This window comes from Equus caballus, chromosome 16 (genome assembly GCF_041296265.1).
Source record: "Equus caballus isolate H_3958 breed thoroughbred chromosome 16, TB-T2T, whole genome shotgun sequence".
NCBI lineage: Eukaryota > Metazoa > Chordata > Mammalia > Perissodactyla > Equidae > Equus > Equus caballus.
The window spans coordinates 57,813,391-57,841,299 of NC_091699.1; the positions used below are offsets into that span (position 1 = coordinate 57,813,391).

Genomic DNA, 27,909 nt, shown 5'->3' on the forward strand with positions numbered 1-27,909 from the left:
TCAGCATTGACTTCCTCATCTGTATGTCTAACAGTGCAGCCCAGCTCCCAGATGCTCAATATAAGTGTAAAGACATGATGTACTTGACTATACCACATGGAAGCTATATGTGGGAAACCTATCTGGCTACACCAGTCAATGCCCTTCTTGACTGATTACATTGCCTCACAGCGACCCTAGGGAAGATGGAGGAAGGAATGCACTCACTCAAAGAGCAGCCAGACTGGTTCAGAGCTAACACCTCAACTGCTCTTTCATTCTTCTCCAGAACTAGAAAAATCCCAGGAACCTTGCCTCCCATGTGGGGAAAACCTGGCATCCAAATACCTCGTGTGGGACTGCAGCCCCCAGTGGCTTCGTATTAAGAAGGCCCTGAAAACCATGATGACTGACCCCTTTACTGAGCTGGCCGTCACCATCTGCATCATAATCAACACTGTCTTCTTGGCCATGGAGCATTACAACATGGACCCGACTTTTGAGACGATGTTGAATACAGGGAATTTGGTAACTTTAGGCTTTTTAAAATATAAGCGTATTTCAAACTTTGAATCATAACTCTTTCAAAGTCTAAACATTTTGTGAATGTGGCCTAATGCAACCCAGGCCTTTGTTCCCCTTAGGGGGACTAGAGGGAAAAGATGACTGTCAGGATTTTGTTTTTACCCAGTTCAGTAATTTTCCGTGGGACCTACATTGGCCCCTCCAGTATGTTACAGTGTCTTTTTAGTTATCCAGTGGTAAGCCAGAGCAAGTAGACGTCTCAAAAGGTCAACTATTTGGAATAATTAAGAAAACGTTAACCATAGCCAGAGGCCCATGGTCCCTGGTGATATTGATGACATCATTTGTCACAAATGCCATTACTAAGTACTATTCCCCCTGGAAAGGTGAGTCAGGGCCTGGCAGCTGTGGGAGGTACACTTTCCTGGGAGGGGGTATGTGGAGCCTGTGGGGTAGGGGTGGGGTTGGTTCCAGACTTGAGCTGCTTCGATGTGTCTCTCACTGCATGGATCTAGTCTCAGTTAAATTGGGAAAACTAAGATGGGGAGCAGACTTTTCAGGAACTGTTCACTTTAATTCATAGTTCCTGTAGAAGGCATTTTTTTCCCCAAGGGAAAATATCCCAAATAGCAGAAATAACGAATAATTATCCACTGAATGTGTTACTAGAATTAGCTAATGAGTTAATGGGCTAAAAATCTTACCAGAATGCCTAACTCTTTCCTCTTAAAGTTTATTTTATTTTTCCAATTTAAAAAGCAATGCATGCCTTAAAAAAAACTTTTTGCATAAGGAAAAATACAAAGAAGGGAAATACAAAGAAGAAACTCATTTCCTATGGTCCTACTAGCAAGGATGATCATTTTTAGCATTGCAGAGTATTTCCAGGTAGTTTATACACATATAGAGATGGATGGATGTATTTTTCAGTTCTTTTTTTTTACATTGATGAGTACCCACTGTACCTATTGAATCAGGAGTTGGTCCACAGAGCTGCTTCTATGCATCAACTTTAGGATGCTGTAGAACTGGAGATACACACCTGTCACCCTCAGTCGCACATCCCTCCCAGGAGGAGAAAGGGTACAGTGGCACTGCAGTACAAAACCAGGGTGGTTCTCCTAAAGACAATCTGCATTTAAGTTCCTTTCTGCCTACTGCTTTCGGGAAGAAGTGCCTCATTTGTGTGCATGAGATGGATTTGATTCCATGCTGCATGATAAACCTAACACACGCAGTACCTTCTAACAGCCTGGGGTCTTCTGGACTCCTGACCAGTGTATTCAACTGCCTCCTGCTGAGGTATTCCAGAAATGGGCTGATGGTGTTGTTTCACTTGGAGGCAGAATGTTGTGCCCTCAGGGCCATGGTCTCTGCCTCAACAGTCAGCAGATCCATCTTTCAGCACCTCCTGGTGGGTAGAGTTATTGGATAAGTTTCAGAGAATACCCAAAGAACCCAGAGTCATTCCCTGAACAAAGCTTCCCAATGGCAAAAGCGGTCTGTCCATCCATTCCTCTGCTGATCAAACTGTGAGAAATGGCCAACAGCCCCCTCTCAGATTTCCCACTGACTAGGCATCCTGGGTGTTGAGGTGAAGGCGTCGGAAGCTGATGAATTAAGTGACATTCTTCTTAACTTTCTCCAGAGGCAGAAGGAAGCACAGGGACATTGTCGGTGTCTGAGGACATGCACCCTGGCTCCTGAAAATTGACGAGAAACATGCAAAGCTGGCCTCATAGCCTGTGCTTTCATTCCATGTTCCCCATTCCCCAGATGCAGAATACAAAGGTGGCAGCCATCCCATCTATTGTGCCCCCATGGTGGTGGTGGAGGGAGGCCTTGGAGCCTTGAGTTCCAAAGAACACATCCAAACCTCCCTCCTCTGATGGGTGGACCAGGATTAAGCTGGACTGTGGAGTTCTGTGGGTCTGGAGTTGGAAATGGACTCTCAGGCTTCGGGATTGCTCAAATCAGGGGAGTACATGGAACTCCCAAGAAGCCATAAGTAGCAATTGAATTAGACTGCAAAGTGAATGGTCCCAAGGCATCTAGGGAGGCTGTAGGGCTAGACACCTAAAGCCTGAAGGAGATAGGAGGAGGAGGAGTAGATCCAAGGAGGCCGGGGTCAGTCCCACACAACTAACTAGAACAGGCAATACCTGTAGAACAGGCATGCCTTTAGGCCCTGGTTGTGGCATTGAGTGGGGTAGGCAGCAATGTTTAAAGGGAAAAGATAGATAAAAGCTTGAAAACTTCTTTGCCACCCTCAATTTCTTTTTATTTGCCTCTCCTGGATTTATCTTTGCCAACCGTTTTATTTTAACTTGTGTTTTTTATTTTAGGGATTTAAAAAAAGTAAATAGTAAGTCATTGAATTATTTATAAAAACAGATCATGTGTTTCTTTTAATAAGGAGATTTAAGCATTTTTGGATTTTTTTTTCAGAACTGTAAAGGAGAGTTTTATAACTGACAACATTTTTAAAGTCTTTAACCCTTTTTATATTACCTTTTTATTTTTGTAGTATTGTTTTGCTCATTTCTGTATAGTTGTGTGTGTGTCATAGAGAATGTGCTATTTGCTATGAGGAAATGCTTTGCTTTACCTTCTGCAAAGATATAGAATATAGATTTAGTTTTTAATTTGGCTACTACTTATTCAACATTTTGAAAATTCCTAAAGTCTGTATCTAATTGTCAAAGACAAAGACAAAAAAATTATTTTTGCCTATGGAAAACACATAAGTTAGCATTTTTTGTAACTTCCACCCCTCTTAATTCTAATATTTTGATCTGGAATGATGAGCCCTATATTCTGAATGAGTTTTTGGGATTATATTCCAACTCACTAATCTTCCTTTCAACCATGACCAATCTAGAGTTTCTCCTATATCTTGAATTGTTCACAGACATTTTTCTGTCCCTGGTAGTGTTTTTCTATTCTCTGCTCTGGGCCTCTTTTTAATTTTTTTCTGGTCAAGGTGCTGAGATTGAGAGATTAGGTGAACTCCTCCTGGATTCCAGTCTGTAGAGGACATTTATCTTTAGTTTTCAGAGCTGTTGTGTACTTTCCCCCATTTTGTAGTTTTTATTGATATTTTAAAGATAATTCACAGGAGAAATTGCTTGACACTTCCTATCACTGTGCTATCCACCAAGAACCCAATTTTGCCTTATTTTCAACAGAATGGGAAATAATATTTACTCTTCATCCTGATGTCTGTGAGCTTGGTAACATTGGAATGGGCACCACGGAGATGGGTGGAAAGGAGCAAAGGCAGAGTGAGGTTCATGCTGCAGCCATAAATGGTTCTTCCTCACGGACTTGGGGGTATACTGTGTCAACCGTGAGAATGCATTTTATTGCTTTGTGACCTGTAATTCCTTTGCGTCATTCTTCAAAGTGTATCTCCCAAGAGAGGTAGCTTCCTTTTCTCATTCTTTTTTGTCTCACTGTAGGTTTTCACTGGCGTTTTTATGGCAGAAATGTTCCTTAAAATCATCGCGCTCGATCCCTACCACTACTTTCGCCGAGGCTGGAACATTTTTGACAGTGTCGTCGCTCTTCTGAGTTTTGCAGATGTGATGAATAGTATAGTTGCAGGAAAACAAAAATGGCCATTTTTCCGTTCCTTAAGAGTGGTAAGGCACTTACTTTCTTACTTTACTGAATAACTTAGCCGCCAGTATTGAAAAGACACTTGAGTGAGTTCGATGGCTATTTTAGATTAAACTTTAACTTATCTTACCTTGACCCGAGAATCTACTGCACTCCTCCTCCAACCTAAGTCTTTAATACTCCTGGGAGTCCAAGAAGGTCTTCTCTCAGCTGAACCCCTGCTTCCCACCACCCCCAAAACGACTCTTTAGGCAAGCAGATGCAAAATTGTGTCTTTCAGTGTCTGGACTCTGCTTCTTTCTTTGTATGACCTTTCTGATGATCTCTTCCCCCACAGAGCTCTGAGTCAGGCACACTCACATCTGGGCTCACCAAGGGAATGAAGACTACAGAGCCTAGGAGGGGGACAGCTGCTGCTGGCAGGTCCTATCTCACAAGGTCCCTCCTCACTACTGCCAGGGCCACATTCCTATTCTGTAGTCTTTGCCCTCCATCCACTAACTATTGGAGGCATTCCGGCAAGCTCTGCAGAGTGCCTGATATGAGGTGACATGAGGGAAGACTCAAAGATGAGGAAAGTACTGTCTTCAAGGAGTTTGCAGTCCAGGGATGATGTAAGACAGGGCCAGAAATGACCATGAGGCAAAGTAGACTGTGACAGATCCCATGAGAGGTATAGATAAAAAGCTATAGAGAAACCACATCTGAGAGGGGAATTGGGAAACCACAAAAGGTGGCCTCTTGTCCTCTTTCAAAGATTCACTTTATTTTCTTTTTGACATGGATAGGATTTCTAAGCCTGCAGAGTAAGACTTTTGATTCACTTATCTAAGCGTGTACTTGGGATATGTTAGGAGATCACACTGCTCAAAGTAAGGCATTATTAGGCTACTCTCTTAAAGTTTTATTGGCCTTGGGTGAGCAAAATTGTATTTGCTTTACAATTGTTTAGGCTTATTATAGCCATGCTCCGAGGCAAGGAATTCTGTGGCGTCTGTTGTCTGTGTATGAGAACAGAACCATAGTCTCTCCCTGATATGCCTCTGACTCCCCTCTGAGTAGACAGTGGTGGTCCTTCTCCTGAGACATAAGTCCTACTGACCTGCAATATTTCCACTCCAACAATGAATAGTTGGTCCTTAACAGGATTGTACTTTGGAGTGAATCATCACTTTATATTGAAAGTTACTATAAGAAATAACCTATGAAGCTAGTTGCTGTATTTTCTCTAAGGTTATTGTCTCCTGCAAGGTCTGTAAGGTTCCATGAAAAAATCTTCTCCTTGGAAAAAGTGTGCATGTCTTGAGCAGCTGATTGCCTTTTCTCTCCTAGGTACAAAACGTCATATTACTCTCATCTTTGTTATAAAACTTAGATTTAAACTTGTGACCTGGAATATATAATGCTGGAATTAGCAAAATTTTTCTGTAAAAGGCCAGATGGTAAATATTTTCAGCCTTACAGACCATATGGTTTCTGTCAAAATCATTCAACTTTGCTATTGTAGCACAAAAGTAGTTGTAGACATTCGAGAACAAATGGGTATGGCTGTGTTCCAATAAAACTTTATTTACAGATGCAGAAATGTGGACTTCATACAGTTTTCATGTACAAAGAAATATCCTTCTTTTGATTATTTTCCAACCATTTAAAAAATGTAAAAAATAGTCTTACCTCTCAGGCCATACAAAAAGAGGCAATGAGCCGGATCTGGCCCTCAGGCCATATTTTCGACCCCTAGTATATTAAATAGGATTCCAAAACATTCATTTTATATAATAAATACATATACTCGATTTCACCATCATGATCCCAAAGTCTTTATCATTTAAGAAAATGTTAGAATAAAATATTTCCATTTTTAACACAAAAAGTCGATACAGATAAGTATTAGTTTGGGACAGGGAGTTGGTGACCATGTTTAGGATTGATTTGGCTTTGAAAAGATTTTTGAAAGTCATAAATGCTGTGGTTTGGGAACATGTCATTTGCTTTATAGCTGAGCAGATGGACTTTGTCCTTAACTGGCTTTTCTTCCATTTTTGTTTATTGTCTGTTTTTACAGCTGAGGGTCTTCAAGTTAGCCAAATCCTGGCCAACTTTGAACACACTGATTAAGATAATTGGCCACTCCGTTGGAGCCCTTGGAAACCTGACTGTGGTCCTGGCCATTGTGGTCTTTATTTTCTCGGTTGTTGGCATGCAGCTTTTTGGCTCTAAATTCGGTTATGAAAAAAGAAATACGAAATCCTGTATTCCTACAGTCCCATGTTTACGACGCTGGCACATGGGGGATTTCTACCACTCCTTTCTGGTGGTATTCCGCATCCTCTGTGGGGAATGGATTGAAAACATGTGGGAATGCATGCAAGTAGCTGATCCGTCACTGTGCATTATTGTCTTTCTGTTGATCATGGTGATAGGAAAACTCGTGGTGAGTGTCTTAGATTTTTTTTAAATACATAGACTTCACAGATGCATTAGCTTTTTTTGCAGCACTTCACTGGTGAAAATTGTTATTCTAAATATAATATTATAAATTTATTATATAATATTTAAAAATCTGCATTTGAATTTGGTTTGTGGAAAGTGTAATAAGCATGAAACAAAACCTCCTTGTCAGATAGTGTTCATGTTGACTGATGCCCCAGTAGCTGTTCTACTCCAGGCGATTATTCTAGGATAGTCATATTCTCTTTGCTGGTGATTGGCTGAGGTAGAAGTTTGTGACTTAATTTGGTCAGTAGGGTGTAAAGGGATGTTCACTGAAGAAGACCTCTTGTTCTATTTAAAAAAAGAAGGGATGAGAGAAAAAATGGTCCTTATACTTCTTCTGGCCTTTTTATGACTGTGACTTCTGGCAGAACTGCAGAGATGATGTGACCATGACGAGAACTAGCCTAAGCTAGAGAGCACACTGAGGAAGGTAGAGTGAAAAGACAGAACAAACCTATCTTCGTGTCATAATTGGCCCCTGATCTATTTTCAAACTTATTATATTACCTTTTCCGTTTGTGTAAGCTGCCTTGAGTCTATTACTTGCAGCTGGAAATGTAGATATTTATGGAGAGGCTAATTAGATGTACACCAGTGAGGGCATGAAGAGACAGCAGACACACAAGGATACCTGAGCACAAGATCTTCAGAATCAAGTTGGGGCCATCATGCAAATATAATTAACTATCCACACACAAAGTTATCTTGAGTACCTGATAAGTGAGGTAGATAGACAATAAGTGATAAAAAAAGTTCAGAAGAACAGGATATCACCAAAGTGAGTGGGAAGAGAGCATTAAGAAAGGATTTGTGGAAGATGCAGTGCTTGAGAAGGGCGCTTAAGAATCAAGGAGAACTTAGCAAATAGAGGAGAGACTGAGCAAAGAACCAGAGTTGGGCATTCTCATGGTGAAGCTGAGGAAGGGTGACTAGACCCATTCACATGGAAAGAATCCCTCTCTTCAAAGGTTGTATATTTTTGAGCTGGTGAGAGCCACAAACAAGGGAGTTTAAGAAGGTAAAGATGATAAATTGGAGGGTTTTTAAGTGTAAGCAAAAAACTAAAGTAGGAAGCTGTTGGGATGATTTGCCTTTAAAGTCATATATGCTTCAACAAAACAGTTGCAGATTTGGTTCAGATCCCTCCAGCTCAGCCCCAAGACTTCACTGCATTTTGGGCAGCAGGACCTAAAGAGCCTGCACAAACAGGAGTGGACTCCACAGCAGTCTTAGACATAAGACCCATATCCCTGTGGGCAATTCCAACAAAAATCCAAGCTCATGATTCAGGCTGATCCCCAAGGAATATAGACTTTCGATTTTGCCATGTGGGTCTCCTTTCCAGAGTCTACAATACATGCTGCTTATATGTAGATAAACGTGATTTGGCTGTTTGCACTCTTTAATTTCAATTTTTCTTTTGTCTTATCTTGCTGTCTCTATTACTTCCTCAATCTTCTCTCCTTTTATTTATTCTATAGATGAGCTTTCTTGGGAGACAGAAGGACATAGAACTCTCTTTTGATTTTGTTTTGAGTCTTGGGGAAAAGTTGTTCTGGAAACCTACTGTATCCTTTCCTTTGCTAAATGTTCCATTCTCCTTGTGTCCCTGCCTCCTTCCCAGGTACTCAATCTCTTCATTGCCTTGCTGCTCAATTCCTTCAGCAGTGAGGAGAGAGGTGGAAGCTTGGAAGGACAGACCAGGAAAACCGAAGTCCAGTTAGCCCTGGATCGGTTCCGCCGGGCTTTTTATTTTGTGTTACATAATCTTGAGCATTTTTATCACAAGTGGTACAGGAGGCAAAACTTACCAGAGCAAAAAGAGGTGACAGGAGGCTCTGCTGCAGAGAGCAAAGACATCATCCCCCTGGTCACAGAGATGAAAAAGGGCCCAGACACCTGGGAAGAGTTTGGTATACTAATTTCTGCACCAAAGACCTTGAGTGTTGAGTATGATCGGACTTGGTTGGCCCCACTTGCTGAAGAGGAAGATGATGATGTTGAATGTCCTGATGAAAATAATGCACAACCTTTCACACAACCTGAGGCTGGAAAACAGGTACGAAGGTTCACAGATAGACTTAGCAGTCATGCAAAGCTAGAGTTGTCATGGGGCACTGGTTGCCTGCCCTGTTCTGAGCACTGTGCAGGGGTAATAAGGGTATAAAATGTGGTGGCTGCCCCTCAACACCCACATGCACTTCCCAGGGCTGGTTCTCATCATGGTCCTGCACACGTGGCACAGATGGGAGGTGTCAGAGGAGTTCAGAGGGAAACAGGATCAGAGTGGGCTGGAGCAACAGGGGAATCGAGAGCCTTTGATTGAGCCCTAAAAGAAATATAGAGTGTGGATCGGCTGAAAGGTGAGGAAAGAGAGTGTGTGGAAAGTGAAGTGAAGAGCATAGAAAAAGAGACAGTGGTGGGAACAAACTCAGTCTCTTCAGGGACAAGTGTGGGGCTCATAGGTAAGGAGTGGTGGGAGGTGAGGGCTGCCAGGGAGTGGCAGGGTGATGGATGCCCTAAATAAACAACTACGGACTTCATTCTGGATGCAGCATTGCTGTTTGTATATTCCTGAATTTTCCACAATGGTTGTAACATATTATCTTCCCACCAGCAATGTATGGGAGTTCCATTTGCTCCACATCCTTGCCAATATTCGATGTTGTCTGCCTTTTTAATTTTTAACCATTCTAATGGGTTTGTAGTGGTTTTAATTTTTATTTCACTACTAATGATATTGCATAATATATCTTCATTGGTGAAGTGTCTACTGTCTTTTTATTGAGCTGTTTGTTTTCTTATTATTAAGTTCTAAGAGTTTATTAATATTCTGAACACAAATCCTTTGCCTGATATGTATATTGCATATATTTTCTGTCTGTGGTTCACCTTTTATTTTCTTAATGGTATCGTTCAATGATCAGAAATTTTTACTTTTGGTAAAGTATAATTTATCAATATTTCTCCTATGGTTCATGTGTTTTGTTTTCATTCTAAGAAATCTTTGTATAAGCCAAAGTTGCAAAGATTTTCTCATACGTTTTGTTTGAGAATTTTCTGGGTTAACTCTTAAATTCAAGTCCGTGATCCCTTTCAGTTTAATTTTTGTATATGGTATGAGTTGTCTTTTTTCCCCCTGTATATATATCTAGTGATTCTAGTACCGTTTATTGAAAAGTCTGTTTTTATTCCGTTGAATCAACTTGGTATCTTTGTCAAAAGTCAGTTGGCTATATATACATCTTTTTCTAAACTCTTAATTCTGTTTCATTGATATATATATCTATTTTACACCAATGCCACACTCTCTTGATTACTGTAGATTTATAATAAGTTTTGAAAGCCAGTTGTATAACTTTGTTCTCTATTGAATTTATTTTGGCTATTGTGGGTCCTTTGCATTTCCTTATGTATTTTAGAATCAGCTTGTCAACTTTTCATAGAAAAGACTACTGGGATTTTGTTTGGGATTACATGGAATATATAGATTATTTTATAGATAATTGGATGTTAGTAACATTAAGTCTTCTGATTCATGAACATGTATACCTCTCTGCCTATTTAGATTTTCCTAACTTTTCTTAGCAGTCTTTTGTAGTTTTCAGTGTATGAGTCATAACATATTTCGTTAAATTTCTCCATAAATAGTTAATGTTTTTATGCTATTGTAAATGTAATTTTTAAAATGTCAATTTCCAAATGTTCATTATTAGTATATAGAAATGGAATTGACTTTTGTATATTGATTTTGTATCCTGCAGTCTTCGTAAACTGACTTATTAATTCCAATAGCTTTTTGTAGATTCCTTAGAATTTTCTATGCATATAATTAGTTCATCTGTAAATAAAGACAGCTTTACTTTTTTTTTTTTTAATCTGTATGGGTTTTTTTCTTACTTTATTACATTGGTTAGGGCCTTCAGTATAATGTTGAATAGGAATCATGGGAGTATATACCTCGCCTTGCTCCTAATCTTAGATAGAAACATAAAGTCTTTCTCCATTAAGTAAGATCTTAGTTGAGGAAGTTCTCTTTCCTCCTAGTTTGCTAGGAGGTTTTTTTTTAAATCATGAATATATATTGAATTTTCTGAAATGCATTTCCTATATTTATTGGGATAATCACAGCTTTTTTCCTCATTTATTTTAAATGTTAAATCACCTACACATTCCTTGGATTATCCCTACTTGGTTATGGTATATTATCCTTTTATATACATTTGGATTCAATTTGCTAATATTTTGTTAAAGATTTTACATCCCTGGGTTTTCCCCTTGTAATGTGTCTGCTTGGTTTTGGTATCAGGTTGGTATGAGCCTCATCAAGTGAGTTGAGTAGACTTCCTCCTCTTCTATATCTTTTTGTTCTCTATCCTTGAGATATAATTAACATATAACATTGTGTAAGTTTAAGGTATGCAATGTGTTGATATACTTATATATTACAATATAATTACCACAGTGGCATTCGCTAACACCTCCATTATGTCACATAATTACTATTTCTTTTTTGTGGTGAGAACATTTAAGGTTTACTCTCTTAGCAACTTGCAAGTATATAACACGGCGTTGTCAACTATAATTAAAATGCCGTATATTAGATTCCATGAATATTCATCTCCTAATTGGCAGTAGTACTTTTAGACCAATATCTCCCCATTTCGCCCAGCCCTCAGCCCCCGGTAACCACCGTTCTACTCTCTGTTTCTGCAAATTTGGCTTTTTTAGGTTCCACATATAAGTGATACCATACAGTATTTGTCTTTCTCTGTCTGGCTTATTTCGCTTGAGCGTAATGTCCTCAAGGTCCAACCAAATCATATTACAAATTATAATTGATATATAGCGTTGTAAGGAAAATTCTCAGTCATTAAGGTTTCAAATATTTGTTCTATTCATTTCTGTCTTTCTCCTTCTGGTATTACCATTATGTGTATGTTGCACCTTTGTAGTTGCCCCACAGGTCTTGGGTATTCTGTTCTGTTTTTTTTCCATATTTTTTCTCTTTGCTTTTCAGTTTTGGTGGTTTCTATTGAGATAGCCTCAAGCTCAGAGATTCTTTCTTCAGCTGTGTCCAGCCTACCAATAAGCCCATCAATGGCATTCTTCATTTCTGTTACAATGCTTTTGATCTCTAGCATTTCTTTTTTATTCTTTCTTAGAATTTCCATCTCTCTGCTTAAATTGCTTGTGTTTAAGAAAACATGCTGTCTTCTTTATTCATTACAGCCCTTAGCTTTTCAATCATAGTTGTTTTAAGTTCCTGGTCTGATAATTCCAACATCTCTGCCATATTGAGTCTGGATTTGGTGCTTGCTCTCAAACTGTTTTATTTTGGTTTTGCCTTTTTTATGCCTTATAATTTTTTCTTCATAGTCAGACATGATGTGCTAGGTAGATGGAACTGCTACAAACAGGCCTTTGGTAATGTGTTGGTAAGGTGTGGGAGGAATGGGAGCATTCTGTATTCCTGTGATTAAGTCTCAGTCTTTTAGTGAGCCTGTGCCTCTGGACTGTGAACTTCACGGTCCTTTGCAGTCCACCTTCATCCCCGTAGGTGGGACAGAATGGCCAGAGTGGGCTGGAGTTGAGTATTTCCCTCTCTCCGCATGGAAATGGAGAGCTGACTGGAATTGGGTATTTCCCTTCACCCAGGTCAGTTAGGCCCTGATAAAACCCCTCCAGGTTAGGCTCTGATTGACTAGTTTCTCTTGAGGACAGTCGTTAAGAACAGAATGCTCTCGCATATTTTAAAGTGATTTCCTTTCCGCTCCTCCTGCCAGAAGCGCAAGGGGATTTGTCTCTGATAGTCACCGTGAGAATCTGGTAGAGCTCCAAGAGGTAAAACTCATGAAAGTATAGGAGTCCCCTGATAACCTTGTCCCCTAGAGCTTTTATCTCTTAGACTTGTCCACACTGAGCCTCCAGCAATTTGTTAATTATACTTCAGGTTTCCCTACCCTGGCACTGGTTCCCACGGAGATTTTTGCCCATGGGTTTCTGCTCTGGTAAGTTGTGATTCTCTGTATTTTCCTGGCTTTCTCTCCAATTTTGGGGGCCGTGGTTTGTCCTGGTCCTCACTTCTCTTATGGATATAGGAAGAGCTGTTGATTTTCCAGTTTGTTCAGCTTTTTACTTGTTAGGATGGGGTGAAGGCCTCCAGGCTTCTTACATGTCAAACCAGAAACTGGAAGTCTCTGCAGGAAGTTTTAAAAGTGTAAATTCAGTCTCTTTCCTTGTTATAGGGCTATTCAGATTTTCTATTTCTTCTTGAATCTGTTTTGGTAGCTTTATATTTCTAGGAATATGTCTATTTCATTGAACTTATCCATTTTTGTTGATGTACAGTTATTCATAGTATTTCCTTATAATCCTTTTGATTTCTGTAAGGTTGATAATAACGTCCCCTCTTTCATTCCTGATTTTAGTAATTTGGTCTTCTCTTATTTTCTCTGGATCAGTCTTGTTAAAGTTTTGTCAATTTTGCTGATCTTTTAAAATAACCAATTTTGGTTTCATCAATTTTATCTATTATTTTATTAATTTCTACTTGAATACTTATTATATCCTTTCTTCTGCTTGCTTTTTTTTTTTTTTTTTTTTTAAGATTTTATTTTTCCTTCTTCTTTCAAAGCCCCCCGGTATATAGTTGTGTATATTTTTAGTTGTGGGTCCTTCTAGTTGTGACATGTGGGATGCCACCTCAGCATGGCTTGATGAGCGGTGCTAGGTCCCCGCCCAGGATCCGAACCTGCAAAACCCTGGGCTGCCGAAGCAGAGCGCACGAACTTAACCACTCAGCCATGGGGCTGGCCCCCTTCTGCTTGCTTTGAGCTTTGTTTTCTCTTCCTTTTCCAGTGCTTTAAGGTACAAGGCTAAGTTATTGATTTGAGATGTTTCTCTTTTTTTTATTGTAGATGTTTATAGCTACAAATTTTCCTTTAAGCACTGCCTTAGCCGCATCCAACAATTTTTGGCATATTATATTTTTGTTTCCATTTATCTTACAGTCTCTTCTATTTTCTTGTGATTCCTTCTTTGACGTGTTGGTTATTTAAGAAAGTTTTGTTTAATTTCCACATGGTTGTGAATTCTTCAAATATCTTTTTGTTATTAATTTCTAATTTTACTTCATTGTTATCAGAGAACATCCTCTGTACAATTTCAATCCTTTTAAATTTATTGAAGCTGTTTTATGGCCTAGCATGTTGTCTATCTGGGAAGTGTTTCATGTGTACTTGAGAAGAATGTGTATCTGTTTGGGCTTGAGTGTTCTATAGATGTTTGTTAGATATAATTGATTTATAGTGCTGTTCAAGTCTTCTGTTTCCTTGTTGATCTTCTAATTAGTTGTTATATTCACTTTTGAAAATGGGTTATTGAAGTCTCCAACCATTATTGTTAAATTGTCTCTGTCTCCCTTCCATTCAGTCAGTTTTTGTTTCTTATACAGGCATACTTCCAAGATAGTGCAGGCTCGGTTCCAGACCACTGCAATAGAGCGATTATCACAATAAAGCAAGTCACATGTATCTTTTTGGTTTCCCAGTGCATATAGAAGTTATGTTTACACTACACTGTATTCTATTAAGTATGCAATAGCATTATGTCTAAAAGAACAATGAATATACCTTAATTAAAACATACTTTATTGCTAAAACATGCTAACTATCACCTGAGCCTTCATTAAGTCATAATTTTTTTGCTAGTGGAGGGTCTTCTAAAAAACACAAATCTGTGAAGCACAATAAAATGAAGCACAATAAAACAAAGTATGCCTATATTTTGTGGCTCTTCTCTTAGGTGCGTAAATGTTTATAAATGTTATATCTTCCTGATGTATTGACACTTTTCTCATTACAAAATGTCCCTCTTTATCTCTAGAAGATTTTTTTGTTTTAAAGTCTATTTTGTCTGATGTTAATATAGTCAGTCTAGCTTTCCTATGGTTGTTCCTTGCATGGTATCTTTTCTCATCCTTTTGCTTTCAAACTATTTGTATCTCTAAATCTAAAATGTGTCTCCTGTAGACAATACATAATTGGATCTTGTTTTCTTATCCAGTCTGACAATTTCTGCCTTTTGGTTAGACTGTTTAACCCATTCACATTTAATATTATTATCAATCTGGTTTATTTACTTCTAATATTTTGCTTTTTGTTTTTGATATGTCTCATGTTTTTATTCCTCTTTTCCTCTTTACTGCCTTATTTTGCATTATTTGAATATTTTCTAGTGTAACATCTTAATTCCTTTCACAATTTTTTCACAGTATTTTTGAGTTATTTTCTTATTGGTTGCTCTGGGAACTACCATATACATCTAACTTATTAGAAGTGATGTCTGGTCTATACTGACTTAATTCCAGTGAGATACAGAAACATTACTCATATAAAGCTCTATTACCTCTCCTCCATTTTGTACTATTTTTTATTGTATGTATTACATGTCTGTATGTTAAAAGCCCAATAATATTTTTAGCATTATTGCTTTGTAGAATTATATGTCTACTAAAGAAGCTGAGAAAGGAAAAGAAAGCAAGTATATATTTATAGAGTTTATTTTATTAATTTTCTTGTTTATCATTTGTGGCTCCCTTCATTTGTTTTTGTGAATTTGAATAAACTTCAGGTGTCATTTCCTTACTCTAATACAACTTTTCTCCCACTCACTCTTTTGTGCTGGTGTTATCAAATACGTTTTATTTCTATATGTTATGTGCCTAACAATGCATTAATTTTAAACATATTGTTTTACACAATTTCTTTTGAAATCTGTTAAGAGAAGAAAGGAAAAGAAATATGCATTTATATCATCTTTTATAATTGCATACTTACCTTTACCTGTGCTCTTTGCTGTTTTCTGTGGACTTTTATTACCATTTAAGGTCATTTGCTTTCAGCCTGAAGGATCTCCTTTAGTATTTTTTGTAAGGTGGGTCAGCTGGCAAAGAATTCTCCATTTTTGTTTATCTGGGAAGTCTTTATTTCACCTTCTTTTTTTTTTTTTTTTAAAGATTGGCACCTGAACTAACATCTGTTGCCAATCTTTTTTTTTCTTCTTCTTTTCCCCAAAGCCCCCCAGTACATAGTTGTACGTTCTAGTCGTAGGTCCTTCTGGTTGTGCTATGTGGGATGCCATCTCAGCATGGCTTGATGAGTGGTGCCATGTCCATGCCCAGGATCCAAATGGTTGAAACCCTGGGCCACTGAAGCAGAGCACACAAACTTAACCACTTGGCCACAGGGCTGGCCCCGTGTCTTCATTTTTTGGAAGATGGTTTTGCTGGATATTGAAATCTTAGTTCACATTTGTCAGGGCTGGCCCCGTGGCCTAGTGGTTAAGTTCAGCACGCTGTGGTTCGGCGGCCCAGGTTTGCAGGTTCAGATCCCAGGAGCAGACCTGCATCACCCATCAGCCATGCTGTGGCGGTGACCCACAAACAAAATGGAGGAAGATTGGCACAGATGTTAGCTCAGGGTGAGTCTTCCTCTGCAAAAGAAAATAAAAATAAAAATAATTTAAAAGAATCTTGGTTCACATTTGTTTTTCAATTTCAGCACTTTGCCTTCTAGTCTCCATTGTTTCTAATGAGAAATCAGCTCTTAATTTCATTGGAGTCCCCTAGTATATGGATGAGCCACTTTCCTCTCGCTACTTTCAAGATTTTATCTTTGGCTTTCAGCAATTTTGCTATGATGTGTCTAGGTGTGGATCTCTTTGTGTTCATCCTACTTTGAATTCTGTGAGCTTCTTAGATGTGTTGATTAATATTTTCAGTCTTATTTGGGAAGTTTATTTCTTTGAGTATTTTTTTTCTGCTCCTCTTTCTCCCTCCTATCTTTCTGGTTGACGTGTTTAAGGGTGTCCCACATACCTCTGAGTTTCTTTTAAGTATTCTTTCTTCTTTTTTCTGTGGGCTCTTTGGATTGCATAATCTCTATTGATCCCTCTTCAAGTTCACTGTTTCTTCGTCCTGCCAGTTCAAATGTACTCCTGCTCCCTCTAGTGAATTTTTCATTTCAGTTATTGTACATTTCAACTCCAGAATTTCCATTTTCTAAAATAATTTCTCTCTTTTAATTGACATTTCTATTTGATTATACATTGTCATCATAGCATCCTTTTCTAAATATTATTTTTTTGTTTTCTAGAAATATTTATAATGACTGCTTTGCATTCTTTGTTAACTCTGACATCTAGACCCTCTCACAGGCAGTTTCTGTTGCCTGCTTTTTTCCTGTGTATGGATCACATTTTCCTGTTTCTTGCATGTTTCATAATTTTTGTTAAAAATTGATCATTTTAACTAATTTATTGTAGCAGCTCTGGAACTGATTCCCTTCTCTCCTCTCTGGGGCTTATTTGTTTGGTGACTTGGGTAGACTATTTTAGTGAAATCTATTCCCTGCTCTTCCTGCCCTCCACCCCCCACACGTCATGGATGTCACTCCTCAGAGGGCACAGTCTTGGGTTTGTACACAGTCACTCCACAGTGACAGTTGTTTTAGCAGGGCTCCCTTTGATTATGTCTTTCCATGATCTCTCTGTTAATCTGTCTTCCTCATTTGCTATCACACTCAGTTTTTAGGCTCCACTAATTACTCTGTTGTTTTTGACAATGCGACAGGGCATTAACTGCTCCATAGTCTGATCTAATTAAATTCAGGAAGGAGTATTTTTAAGGCTAGCCTTTGAGATTTGTTCCAACCCTGGGAAGACTCTTCCTGGCTATCTCTTTCCGTAGTTCTCTGTGGTGAACTTGCTAACCTGTGGTTTATTTGTTGCCTTTAATGAAGAAAAGCTATGGGTCTCTTCTTATTTGCTTACCATCAAAATCTCCTTTGTTTTCAAGAGCACCTTTAGGCTAGAACTTCCCCAATTTGTGTTTCAAATAAAGTCAGTTCTTTTGTGGAGGGTTTCAGAGCTCTTGTTTCTTATGGATTGCTTCCCACCCTGGGCAAATATCTTAGCCACTGCTCCAGATACTCAGAGGAGCAGTAGCCTCTCATTTTCTCAGTTGCCCTCTTCATGCATGGAATCTCCGCCATACAAACTACCTGGGGTGAGGGTGATCAGGGCCCCAGTATTCTCAAGCTGTTGAACCTGAAGCAGAGTCTCTGTCCTACCAATAGAGGCTGAATTGAAAGAGCGAACACAAATTCTTGGCCACATTCACCAGGAATTTAGCCTCTTCAACTCAGAGTTGAAGGGGATGAGACAAGCTGGTGACCTACACCTCCTGGTGAGATACGTATCCCTGGATTGGGAGCTGAGAGTAGAGGGAGCCCCATCTTTTTGGTCACATCCGCCTAGAGTGGGGCTTCCATGAAACTGAGTTGAGGAGTGGGGAGCAATAGAGCTGATCATGCCTCAAGTGCCATGGACTCCTGTTTTTATTACTGAATTTTGTGGATTTTCTTGAATACATGTTTCTTCATTTACTGTATGCCCTTAGGACTATTTCCAGAGACTTTAAATGAGTTTTTAAAAATATTTTTCACTGCTTATGCTTATTTCATGTCCATGGGGAACTTGTCCATGGAGCTTCTTACACTGTCATCAAGTGAAACTCCATATATCTTTTTTATTAAATCCTAAACTTATTAATTTTAATAACACTTTCAGATTATTATGTTAATTTCTCTTTTGTCCTTATGTAAATTCACCTCCCAGTAGTTAAGTTTCAGGGACCACTATTTTATCTTTGTTTATTTATATATTTTGCAGTGTTAGTCTGAAAGCTCACCTTTAGTGGAAGGATCTGTCAACCTCTTTGCAATCCAAGTTCTGTCATGTCTTTAATAGACCTTTCTAGGGCATCCATTTCAGAACCAAGTCTTATATTGCCAACTTGAGATTCTTGTCTAATAGTGATACGAGACATAGTGCACATCCAGTCACTGAACCAGTGGGCACCTTTGCTCAGGTCCTGTTTCTGAGTCTGTACTTCCTCCTGCCTCCTTATGTACACTGCTTTGTATAATTGTAATTCCAAGCATTGGCCACAGCTTGTTTTGGCTTTCTCTCTTAAGTGAGAGAACTTCAACCCAGCCCAAAGTTTCAAACCTTGGACATAGCTGTGGTTCCTTCCCTCACATGGGCACTTTAGTCACCATTACTTGCTATGTGCTTTAAATGGTTACTACTTTATATTTCTGTTCTGTGTCTGGTCCACAGATATGTTTAGCTGTTTTTTGTGTGTATGCTTGTGCGTGCGTGCGTGTGTGTATGTCATTGCATGTGTTCAAAAGGGAGAAGTGTTCTTAAATTATGACCTTACAATGTCAGATTCACAGGAACCCTCACACAGATTTTAGGATGACTTCAAACATCCTTCTTGGATATCCCTGCAAGTCATCAGACAAAATTTATTTTTCATTTTTATGTAGTGATATATTTTTCTTTATGCCTTTTGGTTTTCTATTTTGCCAAGCCACCTTCTGTACCCCAAAGGATAAAAAATTTATTTTCCAAATGATTCTTCTAACATTTTTACTCCTCTACTTTTATATTGGATTATCAAATGATTATGGATTTTATTTTTACTGTATACTGGCATTGTAGTATTTCTTCAGGGATAGCTAATTATATCGGTACCATTTATCAAATAATTTATTATTTAGCCATTGAGCTGAAAGGATACAGTAAGTTTCACCTCTGAATTATTTGGTGAATTTTGGACCAAAACCATATTGTTTTAATTATATGACTTCTGAGTAAGTTTCATTATCTTTTTCCTATAGTAGTTTTCCCAGAATTATTTTATGTTGAGTTTTTCCTGGAGCAGTTTTAAAAAGTAAATAGAGTAATAATGCTACAATTTTCATGACAAACAGAAAACCAAATAGAATTCAAACTTGTTTCATCTCAAGAGAGATGTCCAGGAGCAATATTAATTCTACTGTGGGCTTCTTTGTGTCAGGCCTCTGAACTCCACCAGGAGACCAAGAAGTCCAGCAGCCCAGGAGTTCAAAGTGTGGAAATTGACGTGTTCTCTGAAGATGGTGCTTCTCTGTTAGAACAAAATTCCCGAAAGGTAATTTTCCCAGGGTGTCCCCAGAAGGAATATGTGGCTCATCCATACACCTTCTCTGAGACGGCCACTATGGAAAAGTATCAAGATTAGTGCAGAGCAAACTGCTGGAATCAAATCTTAAGAAAAGGCCTAGGCCAGGGTTTCTCAACCTCTCTCCTGTGAGATTTGCGGCAGGATAATTTTGTTGTGGTAGGCTCTTCTGTGTACTGCAGGATGTTTAGCAGCATCCATAGCCTCTACTCACTAGATGCCAATAGCACCCCCCAGTTGTGAAATAAGAAATGTTTCTAGATGTTGCCAAAATGTCTCCTGGAGGGCAAAATCTGGCACTGGTCTGGACCTGTTACTCCAGGAGTTAAGGTAGCTGAAAATTACAGTCCCAGTGAAGTAGCCTTCTTCTCATCACCTGGCTTCCTCCCTATTTGGGCTTAGGCAGATGATCAGAAGTATGACTTTTAGGGAGAAAATGTTGAGGTACTGTGTTGTCATCCACCTTGCTTTTCTTCAGCCAGGGGAGAGCAGTTAGAGAATTCTCCCTGAAGTCAGGTCTGGTCAGAGCATTTAGAAAAGGGCCCAACAAGAGTGACACTTTCCAGATACCTCTCATACCTAGAAGGCTTTGCCTAGCTAGCTTTATCCTCTGAAAGTCGTACAATTAGGTATTAGGTATGACCAAGGTGAGAGAGAGTCTTGGTAAATGATCCCCCTTTCCTTTGTTCTGATGTGCAGAAGTCTGATGCTACCAGTGTGTTCTCAGAATGTAGCACCATTGATCCACAGGATCCCTTTGGGCAGGTACCTGAAATGGTTCCCAAAAAAACCCCAGGGAGATGTTTGCCCAAAGGTAAGTGGCAGTGTTCTTGCATCCAGTTTATAGAATATTTGGATGGGATTCTCTTATCCTTTGAAATTCCGTGGTTTTGAAGATGCCTTCTTTCTGCTTCTACTGGAGGAAAAAGTGAAGAGGGAACACCCATAGATTCTTGGGGCCATTTGCAGGTCCAGGCAAAGGGGATTTCAGGAAATTCTTGATTCTGGTGGGCTCAGCTTACACAGCCCAACAACTAGAGTAGAAATATGTCTGTCACTTTGTATAGTCCCCAGTATACCCATTGTCATCATGCACTTGAGGTCATACACCAAAAGAATTTGACCATAAGTTCGAGGGTTGATTGGAGCTCCTGCCAGGCCCTCAACTCATCCCTCAAGATTTTTCTCTGGAAGCAGGATAGCATTGTAGTTAGGAGCTTCAAATCTGGAGCCAGACTGCCTGAGCTCAAATTCTGACTTCTCTATTTACTTGCTGTGTGACTTGTTCAATTTACTTAATCTCTCTGTGCCTCATTTATAAAATAGGTATTATAATAGTATCTACTGCAAAGAGTTGCTGTGGGTATTAAATGAGTGAATGCACATCATTTAGAAGAGTATCTGGCACATAATAAGCAATCAATAAATGCAGCCTTTCCTGATTCCTTGAGTGAATGTAATGGTTCCTTTTTAATTGCCTTCATTATTCCCTATGTTTATTGTGGGAATTTATTTGTGTCTGTCTCTCCCGTGAAGTTCTTAAAAACAAAGACAGTGACTTCATCAATATTGTATCTCTAGTGTGAGAATAGAATCTGGCCAAGATTATGGACTCAACGAATGTTCATAGATAGATAGACAAAAAAATAACTTAAATGAATGAATCTAAAAATTAAAAGTTTCACTGTAAGTTTGAGACTAGACTGGTCTCAGAAAGAACACCAAGAATTCATTTCAAACTCATTCCAGGTTGTTTGACAACCCCAAAGCTGCCCACGGGGTCAGAGTCAGGCTAGGGAGAGATTACTGTTCTCCTGACTTTATTTGGACTGGTCCTTAAGGTGTGCACAGGATGTCAACAGTGGAGATGGAGAAGCAAGGTGGGTAGAAGAAGGGAGGAGTGTAATGAAAGATGGAAAAAAGCATCCTTTTAGGGAAATTAACCTACTGATGTTCTGAAAGATAGAGCAAGGCAAGGGGCAGACTGAGGAGACCTCACTGTGGCTTAGGAAGATGGTGAGGAAAGGAGTGGAATGTTGTAATCAGAATTTGGAGGAGGGGAGGAGGAGACAGTTGAAAAGGGTGATGTGGTTTATGCTTCAGGCTTGCGTGCGTTGAGATCAAGTGCTCAGCTATGTGTAAACACCTCAACAACTGATCACATTCTTCCACGTGTGGTTTGGGTGGTTCACAAAGCCTATGTCCATCCTCACCTCGTTCCTTGCAATCCTTAGAACACTGTTTACTTTTGCCAAAATAATTGCTGCGTGATAAACAAACATAAAACCTCAGTGGCATACAATAATAAACATGTGTCTGCATGATTCTGCTCATCTAGGTTGCTTATCTCTGTTGATCTTGGCTGGCTTTATTCGTGTGAGTGGTAATGACTAGCTACTCTAGCATGAGCTTAACTGGGCAACTTGGCTCTGCACCACATGTCTAGCCTCCTCCTCCTGGAACCAGTGGGATGGCCCAAGTATGGTTTTCTTGTGGAGCTGGTGCAGGAAAGCAAGTGGAAATATGAAAGGCCTCTCAAAGCCCAGGCTGAGAGCTGGCATGTTGTGACTCTCACTCTGCTCCATTGGCCAAATCAAGTCACATGGCTGAGCCCGGATTCAAAGGGTTGGAAAAAGACTCCACCTCTTTATTGGGAGGAATTGCAAAGGCACAGGATGGGCAGGGCGGGCATAAAGGGAGGGGTGAAGAGTTGGGCCTACAGACTCTAATGAGAGTGCTGCTGCTCATTCCTTGCAGTCCTAAGTTGCTGCTTCCCATGCTGTGCTATGGTCAAGAGAAAGTCTTCCTGGATCACTTGGTGGAACCTGCGGAAAACCTGCTACCAAATAGTGAAACACGGCTGGTTTGAGAGTTTTATTATCTTTGTGATTCTGCTGAGCAGCGGGGCACTGGTAAATTATCACAGTCTTGTGAGGACATTGGGGATCAAGGCATCTGGGGGAGCTGCATTCTGACTTGAGCCTTCATGGGGCTGTGAATGTGGGGAGACCAGGCAGAAATGGGATCTCTGCTGCTGGATCCCCTTGAGGATAGGATTTAGCACAACAACTTCTGGAGTCATGCTCCAACTGGGAAATCCCAAAGCCAAAGAATTTACCTGTGGGGAAGCATGGCAAAAACCAGCACTTTATTTACTTACTTAATAAATGTGGTATCTTTATTTCTTTAATTATGAATTTAAACCAAATGACTTTAAATCCTATCGTATCACATACTTAGAAAATTTAACTAAGTGTGTCCTGTTTGAAGATTAAGTTGTAGATTTAATTTATTTTATTCTCTATACATATATTTTTGTGCTCCTCTGAATTGAATCTTTTCCTCACTGGAGCTTAATGGTATAAACTTTTGTTTAATTCTATTGACTCTTTTTTTGATAACTAGCCTTTGAAAATGTCCTAAAGGGCCAGAAGGGAATATACTTTTTTATAGAAATTATGTCTTATCTTTACCTCTTTTTTTTAAATTTCAAGTGTATGTCATTATATTTCGATTTCTGTGTAGATTACATCATGTTCACCACCCAAAGACTAATTCTCATCCATCACTACACACATGTGCGCAGTCAGCCCTTTCGCCCTCCTCCCTGCCCCCTTTCCCCTCTGGTAACCACCAATCTAAGCTCTGTATCTACATGTTTGAAAAACCAGCACTTTGAAGAGGCTATTGGAGTCTGGCCCTTGACCCCAGGGCTGTTCATCATTCTAGAGGATTTCTAGACATTTTCTCTCTATCCTATGTGTTTCCTTCTCTAGAATGCTCCCCCCCTCTCTTTTCCTGCAGACCATAGATTTCTAAAAGGTAAAACATCAGGAGAAGGCTACAGAGACCAGATTAGGATAAAATAAGTTGTCCTGATATTTTCCACCACTAGTGATCCTTTGAGAGGAGGGACAAAGAGATGCTGATTTATGTGCATGACAGATCCTTCTAAATTAAGGGGTGGGTGTCCAGTGAGGTCTGGAAATAGCTCTGAATCCATCAGCCTCCGTAGCCACGTGGTCATAAACTCCTTCCTGCTCTCCCTCCTCACCTTTTGGTCCTTCCTGCCTCCTCTTCACCCCACCCCCTCCCCCCTTGGGAGATAGTATCTTCTCTTTTGTCACCTACATGTTTCTCTTTCTCCCTCCCTCCCCTTCTCTCTTGTATCTCCCCCTAAAATGGCCATAATAGAGAACTAAATTCTCTTACTATTTGTTATGTAAGTGAATGGACTCCTGAGTTCTCCTTTATTGATTTGGAGTCACAGAACATCTCACAATAAGTCAGTAGTAAATGGAAGGGACAAGGAAATAGCTTGCTCCTTCACCACTATCTTCCCGGTTAGTGTTTTACACCCATATAATCTCTAGGTGAAAGAACATGAGCACATACTGGGGCCCACCAGAGCCTATGATCAACAGATATCTCCATTATTACTTACTGCAATGTAAATTATTCCTCAAACAAAAAAGGGAATTTCTCTAAAACTATCCCACGGAACTTCCTTTTTATTGCTAACCCTTGATCTAGGGTTCCCTGTCATCTTCTGGTGATTATATTTTCACCGGCTGTCTACTCTTATTCAAGTGGTAGGTTTCTTTCATTTATTCCTCAGTGGTAATTGGTGTCTACCAACCCCTGTGCTGGCCAGTAGAAAAGCAATGGTGTTGTCAAAAGGCTACAGACACATGCCCCGTGGCGCCATACGAGAAAATTTCTAATCAGAGAAGTAGCAGAGGGCACACAATCTTCCTGGTTCTCATCTGCCTTCAGATGAGGCCAGTGTAGGCTGGGCAGAGCAAGGCTGAACACATAATACAGAGGGCTCCAGAAGAGGGATCCAGGCCCTGTTTCACTATACGTATTTGTACAGAAATGGAGACAAAAAACATTTAGTCCCCTGCCACTGTATGTGGTATATGGATCAGCAGCCTCGGTGTCACCTGGAAACTTGTTAGAAATGCAGAATCTTGGGCCCACCCCAGACCTGCTGAACAGAATCTAGGTGATTTGGGGCTTGTTAGAGTTTGAGAAGCTCTGGTCTGGGGAGCTATATAGTAATGGGAGCTTCCTGGATTAGGAAATGGCCTCGTTATAATGTGGGAGACTCCAAAGCTCAGTTACTGATATCAGTCTGCTCTTCCATTGAGCAAACTCAGACCTACTGAGCCAGCTTGTTGCTAAGTTTCCAAAATGAGAGAAAATAAGCTTCCAAAAATATTCAGATTTGTCTCTCCACAAGAGGAAAATACACAGACAAGAACCCTAACTTCTAGGAGCTTGGAGTCTAGTAATGAAGATAGATGGAGTCCAGGCAATTACAGACCAGGGCCTCAGCGCTACTGTCAGAGAAGCAGTGGGTGACATGAGGCCATGTAGGATGGGCACCTAACTCAGTCTTGGTGGAAGAAAGACACTTTCCTGTAGAAAATATTAGCTAAATGGAGATCTAAAGGCTACTGAGGAGCCAGCAGGACAGATGAGGAGAAGGAGGGCCTTCTCCAGTCAGATGCCCACTTGGGAGTTGGAAGTGAGACTGTCTTACTCGTTTGCGTTCTTCTTCCTCACGGCCATGAAGCTATGGATTACCTTAGTCCCTGGCAGCGGGGCTGATTTCTTTCTTGCCTTCAGTGTTTACCCAAATGTCTTGGCAGGTTTAGTGCCGGGGCTCCTTCTCTCTATTTTTTCATCCTCAGCAACTCTGTAAGGGCCAAAAGGACAGCTTATACTGTAGTTATATAGACCCTGAAGAATTACACACACACTTTGGGTGAGCGAAATGTTTAGATGTAGCATGAAAAAGAGTCTCTCTGAATGCTAGGATGTCTCATTTTCATAATCACACTGAATGAATGTTTAATATTCAAAGTAATTTGTACTGGGAGCTCTAGACCAGAGCTTCCCAAGCTTTTGCATGTCACGGTGCACATACAAAATGATCACATCTGTAGGGAACACTAGGGTAAGTGGATAAGGCTGTTGGGTGGAAGATGATGTGACTCAGGGTTGGCGGGATCTGGAGTGTGGGCTAAGGTGTTTGGACTGGATGTTATAAGCAATGGAGAGCCACTGAACGGAGCCTCTAAGGTAACTAGAAGGATGAAAAAGATGTGTATGCCTCTAGGTGGTTCTGGAAAAGTTGGCAAGATATTGTTGGCAAGAGTTGAAAGAATTAGGAAGACCAGGAAATGATGTGGTGAGCCATTAGGGAGATGTTTTTATATTCCAGGGGCCAGTGATGAGAGCCTAGAAGTCTATAGTGGTGACAGAGGTCTAGAAATAGGATTTTCCTTCTTCCAGTTTTACTTACTCAATTGATTCCATTGGAAAAGTTCAGCCTTAATGCTTTTTGAGTAAAACTTCATCATCAAGAGAGATACTAGTTTATTCAGATAAGGGAGAAAAATAAAAAGTAAAGTTAACAAGGAGTTCTGTGCAAATATTCAAACTGGCCTATGGCTATGCTTTATCATTTCAGGTATTTGAAGATATTCACCTTACTAACAAACCCAATATTCAAGCATTACTTAATTATACTGACAGTGTTTTCACATACATTTTTATCCTCGAGATGGGTCTGAAATGGGTGGCCTTTGGATTTGGGAAGTATTTCTCCAGTGCCTGGTGCTGGCTCGATTTCGTCATTGTGATTGTAAGTTTGCCATCTCTGTATCCCATGCAGGTAGGGATGGAGGATGGGGTGGGATAGGGGATCATATAGGAGCTGCTGTGCCCGTATGCCTCATGTGGGTGCCTCTCCAAGAATTTTTCTTCACAGAACTTGTAAGTAGTTGTCATTTATCCAAAGTTCTGCCTTTCCTGGGTCCCCTTCCTCTTACACTGCATTTCATATGCTTACTACCCCAACCCTTTCTGTGATGGCACTCATCCACTTCTCTCTATAAGCACTGCTCATGTATGACGTATACCTGGAATAACTTGAGTATCCTCCATTTTCTCTCCTCCTTCCAACTTTCCATTTCTTTTTAAGACTTGTAAGCAGGTCAGCAGCCAACAGACTTGGCTGCTCTCCATCTTGATTGTCAAGCAACATAAGAGGATTATTCACATACTTAGTCTGCACAATGTTACGAGTTAAACAGAGTTATATATCACCCACCACGTTCCAGACAAAGAAACCTGAAGCTCAGATGATCAGCAACTTGTTTCATGTGAAACTGGGATTCACACCTTGGTCTGTGTGATGCTAAGGCCGATAATAGTAATGGTAGATTACATTTATTGAGTGCTTTCTCTGCCAAGTACTCTGCCGTATACTTCAAATACATTTTCTCTTTCAGTTATCACAGTCAATCCATGTGATAGGTACTATTATTTTTCTCATATACATAGAAAGAAACTAAGTCATAGAGAGGCTAAGAAACATGTTCAAGATTGCCCAGCTTGAAGTGGTGGAGGTGAGACTCAATCCTAGTAAGTCTTACTCCAAAGACCTTGATTTTAATATCCATATCTTCTACCATGAACTAATTATTTAGCCTTTGTCCTTGCTATTTAAGGAAATAGATATCACAAATGTATAAACATAAGCCATGCGGTCAGCACACCCTGCTAGAGAACCATAATATTGTTGGTAGATACAAATAAGCCATGTGGTTCAGGCATTTTAGAAAGGCATCAGTGCCATAGAAGCTCCAATAGAAGTCAAAAAATGGAATAAAAACATCCACGTTTTTCCAGTTTCCAGAGTGCAAATCACTCTGCACTCGTTATCTTATTAGATTATAGTGAGGAATCCATGATAGTGGACAGATTATTGGTATCTCCCTTCTAGGGACCTGTGGTTTCCTCACCTAAACTTAGGAGACTGGTCCTAAAGCTACCTTGTCTGTTCTCTTTCTGTGTAACCTTAAGAAAAGTGCTTCCCTCTTTTGACATAAGTTTTTACATGAGTAAAAATGAGAGTGTTGACTATAAATTGCCCAAATTTGACCAGATACAAAATGGAAAGCCTAAGCATTTATAATATAACAATAACTATTTAAAATATCAAAACAGGAGTCCAATACCACACTGCCAAAAAATGGCACCAGGCCCAGATGGTTTGACAAGGTTTTACCAAAATTCCAAGGAGTAATACTATATAGTGAATGTCTGAACCCCCAAAATTCATCGGTTGAAACCTACTCCCCAATGTGTTGGTTTTTGGAGGTGGGGCCTTTGGGAGGTGATTAGGTCCTGATGGCAGAGCT

The 27,909-nt window shown here is 39.8% G+C and overlaps 1 protein-coding gene across 3 annotated transcripts in view; it reads left to right on the forward strand.

The window, feature by feature from the left end:
* The window catches only part of SCN11A (sodium voltage-gated channel alpha subunit 11), a 146,385-nt gene that overhangs the window by 95,971 nt on the left and 22,505 nt on the right, over positions 1–27,909 (forward strand). For all 3 annotated transcript variants that reach the window (XM_001916599.5, XM_070238926.1, XM_070238927.1), the window contains 8 exons: positions 269–507; positions 3,966–4,148; positions 6,191–6,559; positions 8,246–8,680; positions 19,550–19,663; positions 20,393–20,507; positions 22,451–22,605; positions 26,175–26,348. In XM_001916599.5, coding sequence (XP_001916634.4) covers positions 269–507; positions 3,966–4,148; positions 6,191–6,559; positions 8,246–8,680; positions 19,550–19,663; positions 20,393–20,507; positions 22,451–22,605; positions 26,175–26,348 — 1,784 coding nt within the window. The remainder of the gene's footprint in view (positions 1–268; positions 508–3,965; positions 4,149–6,190; positions 6,560–8,245; positions 8,681–19,549; positions 19,664–20,392; positions 20,508–22,450; positions 22,606–26,174; positions 26,349–27,909) is intronic.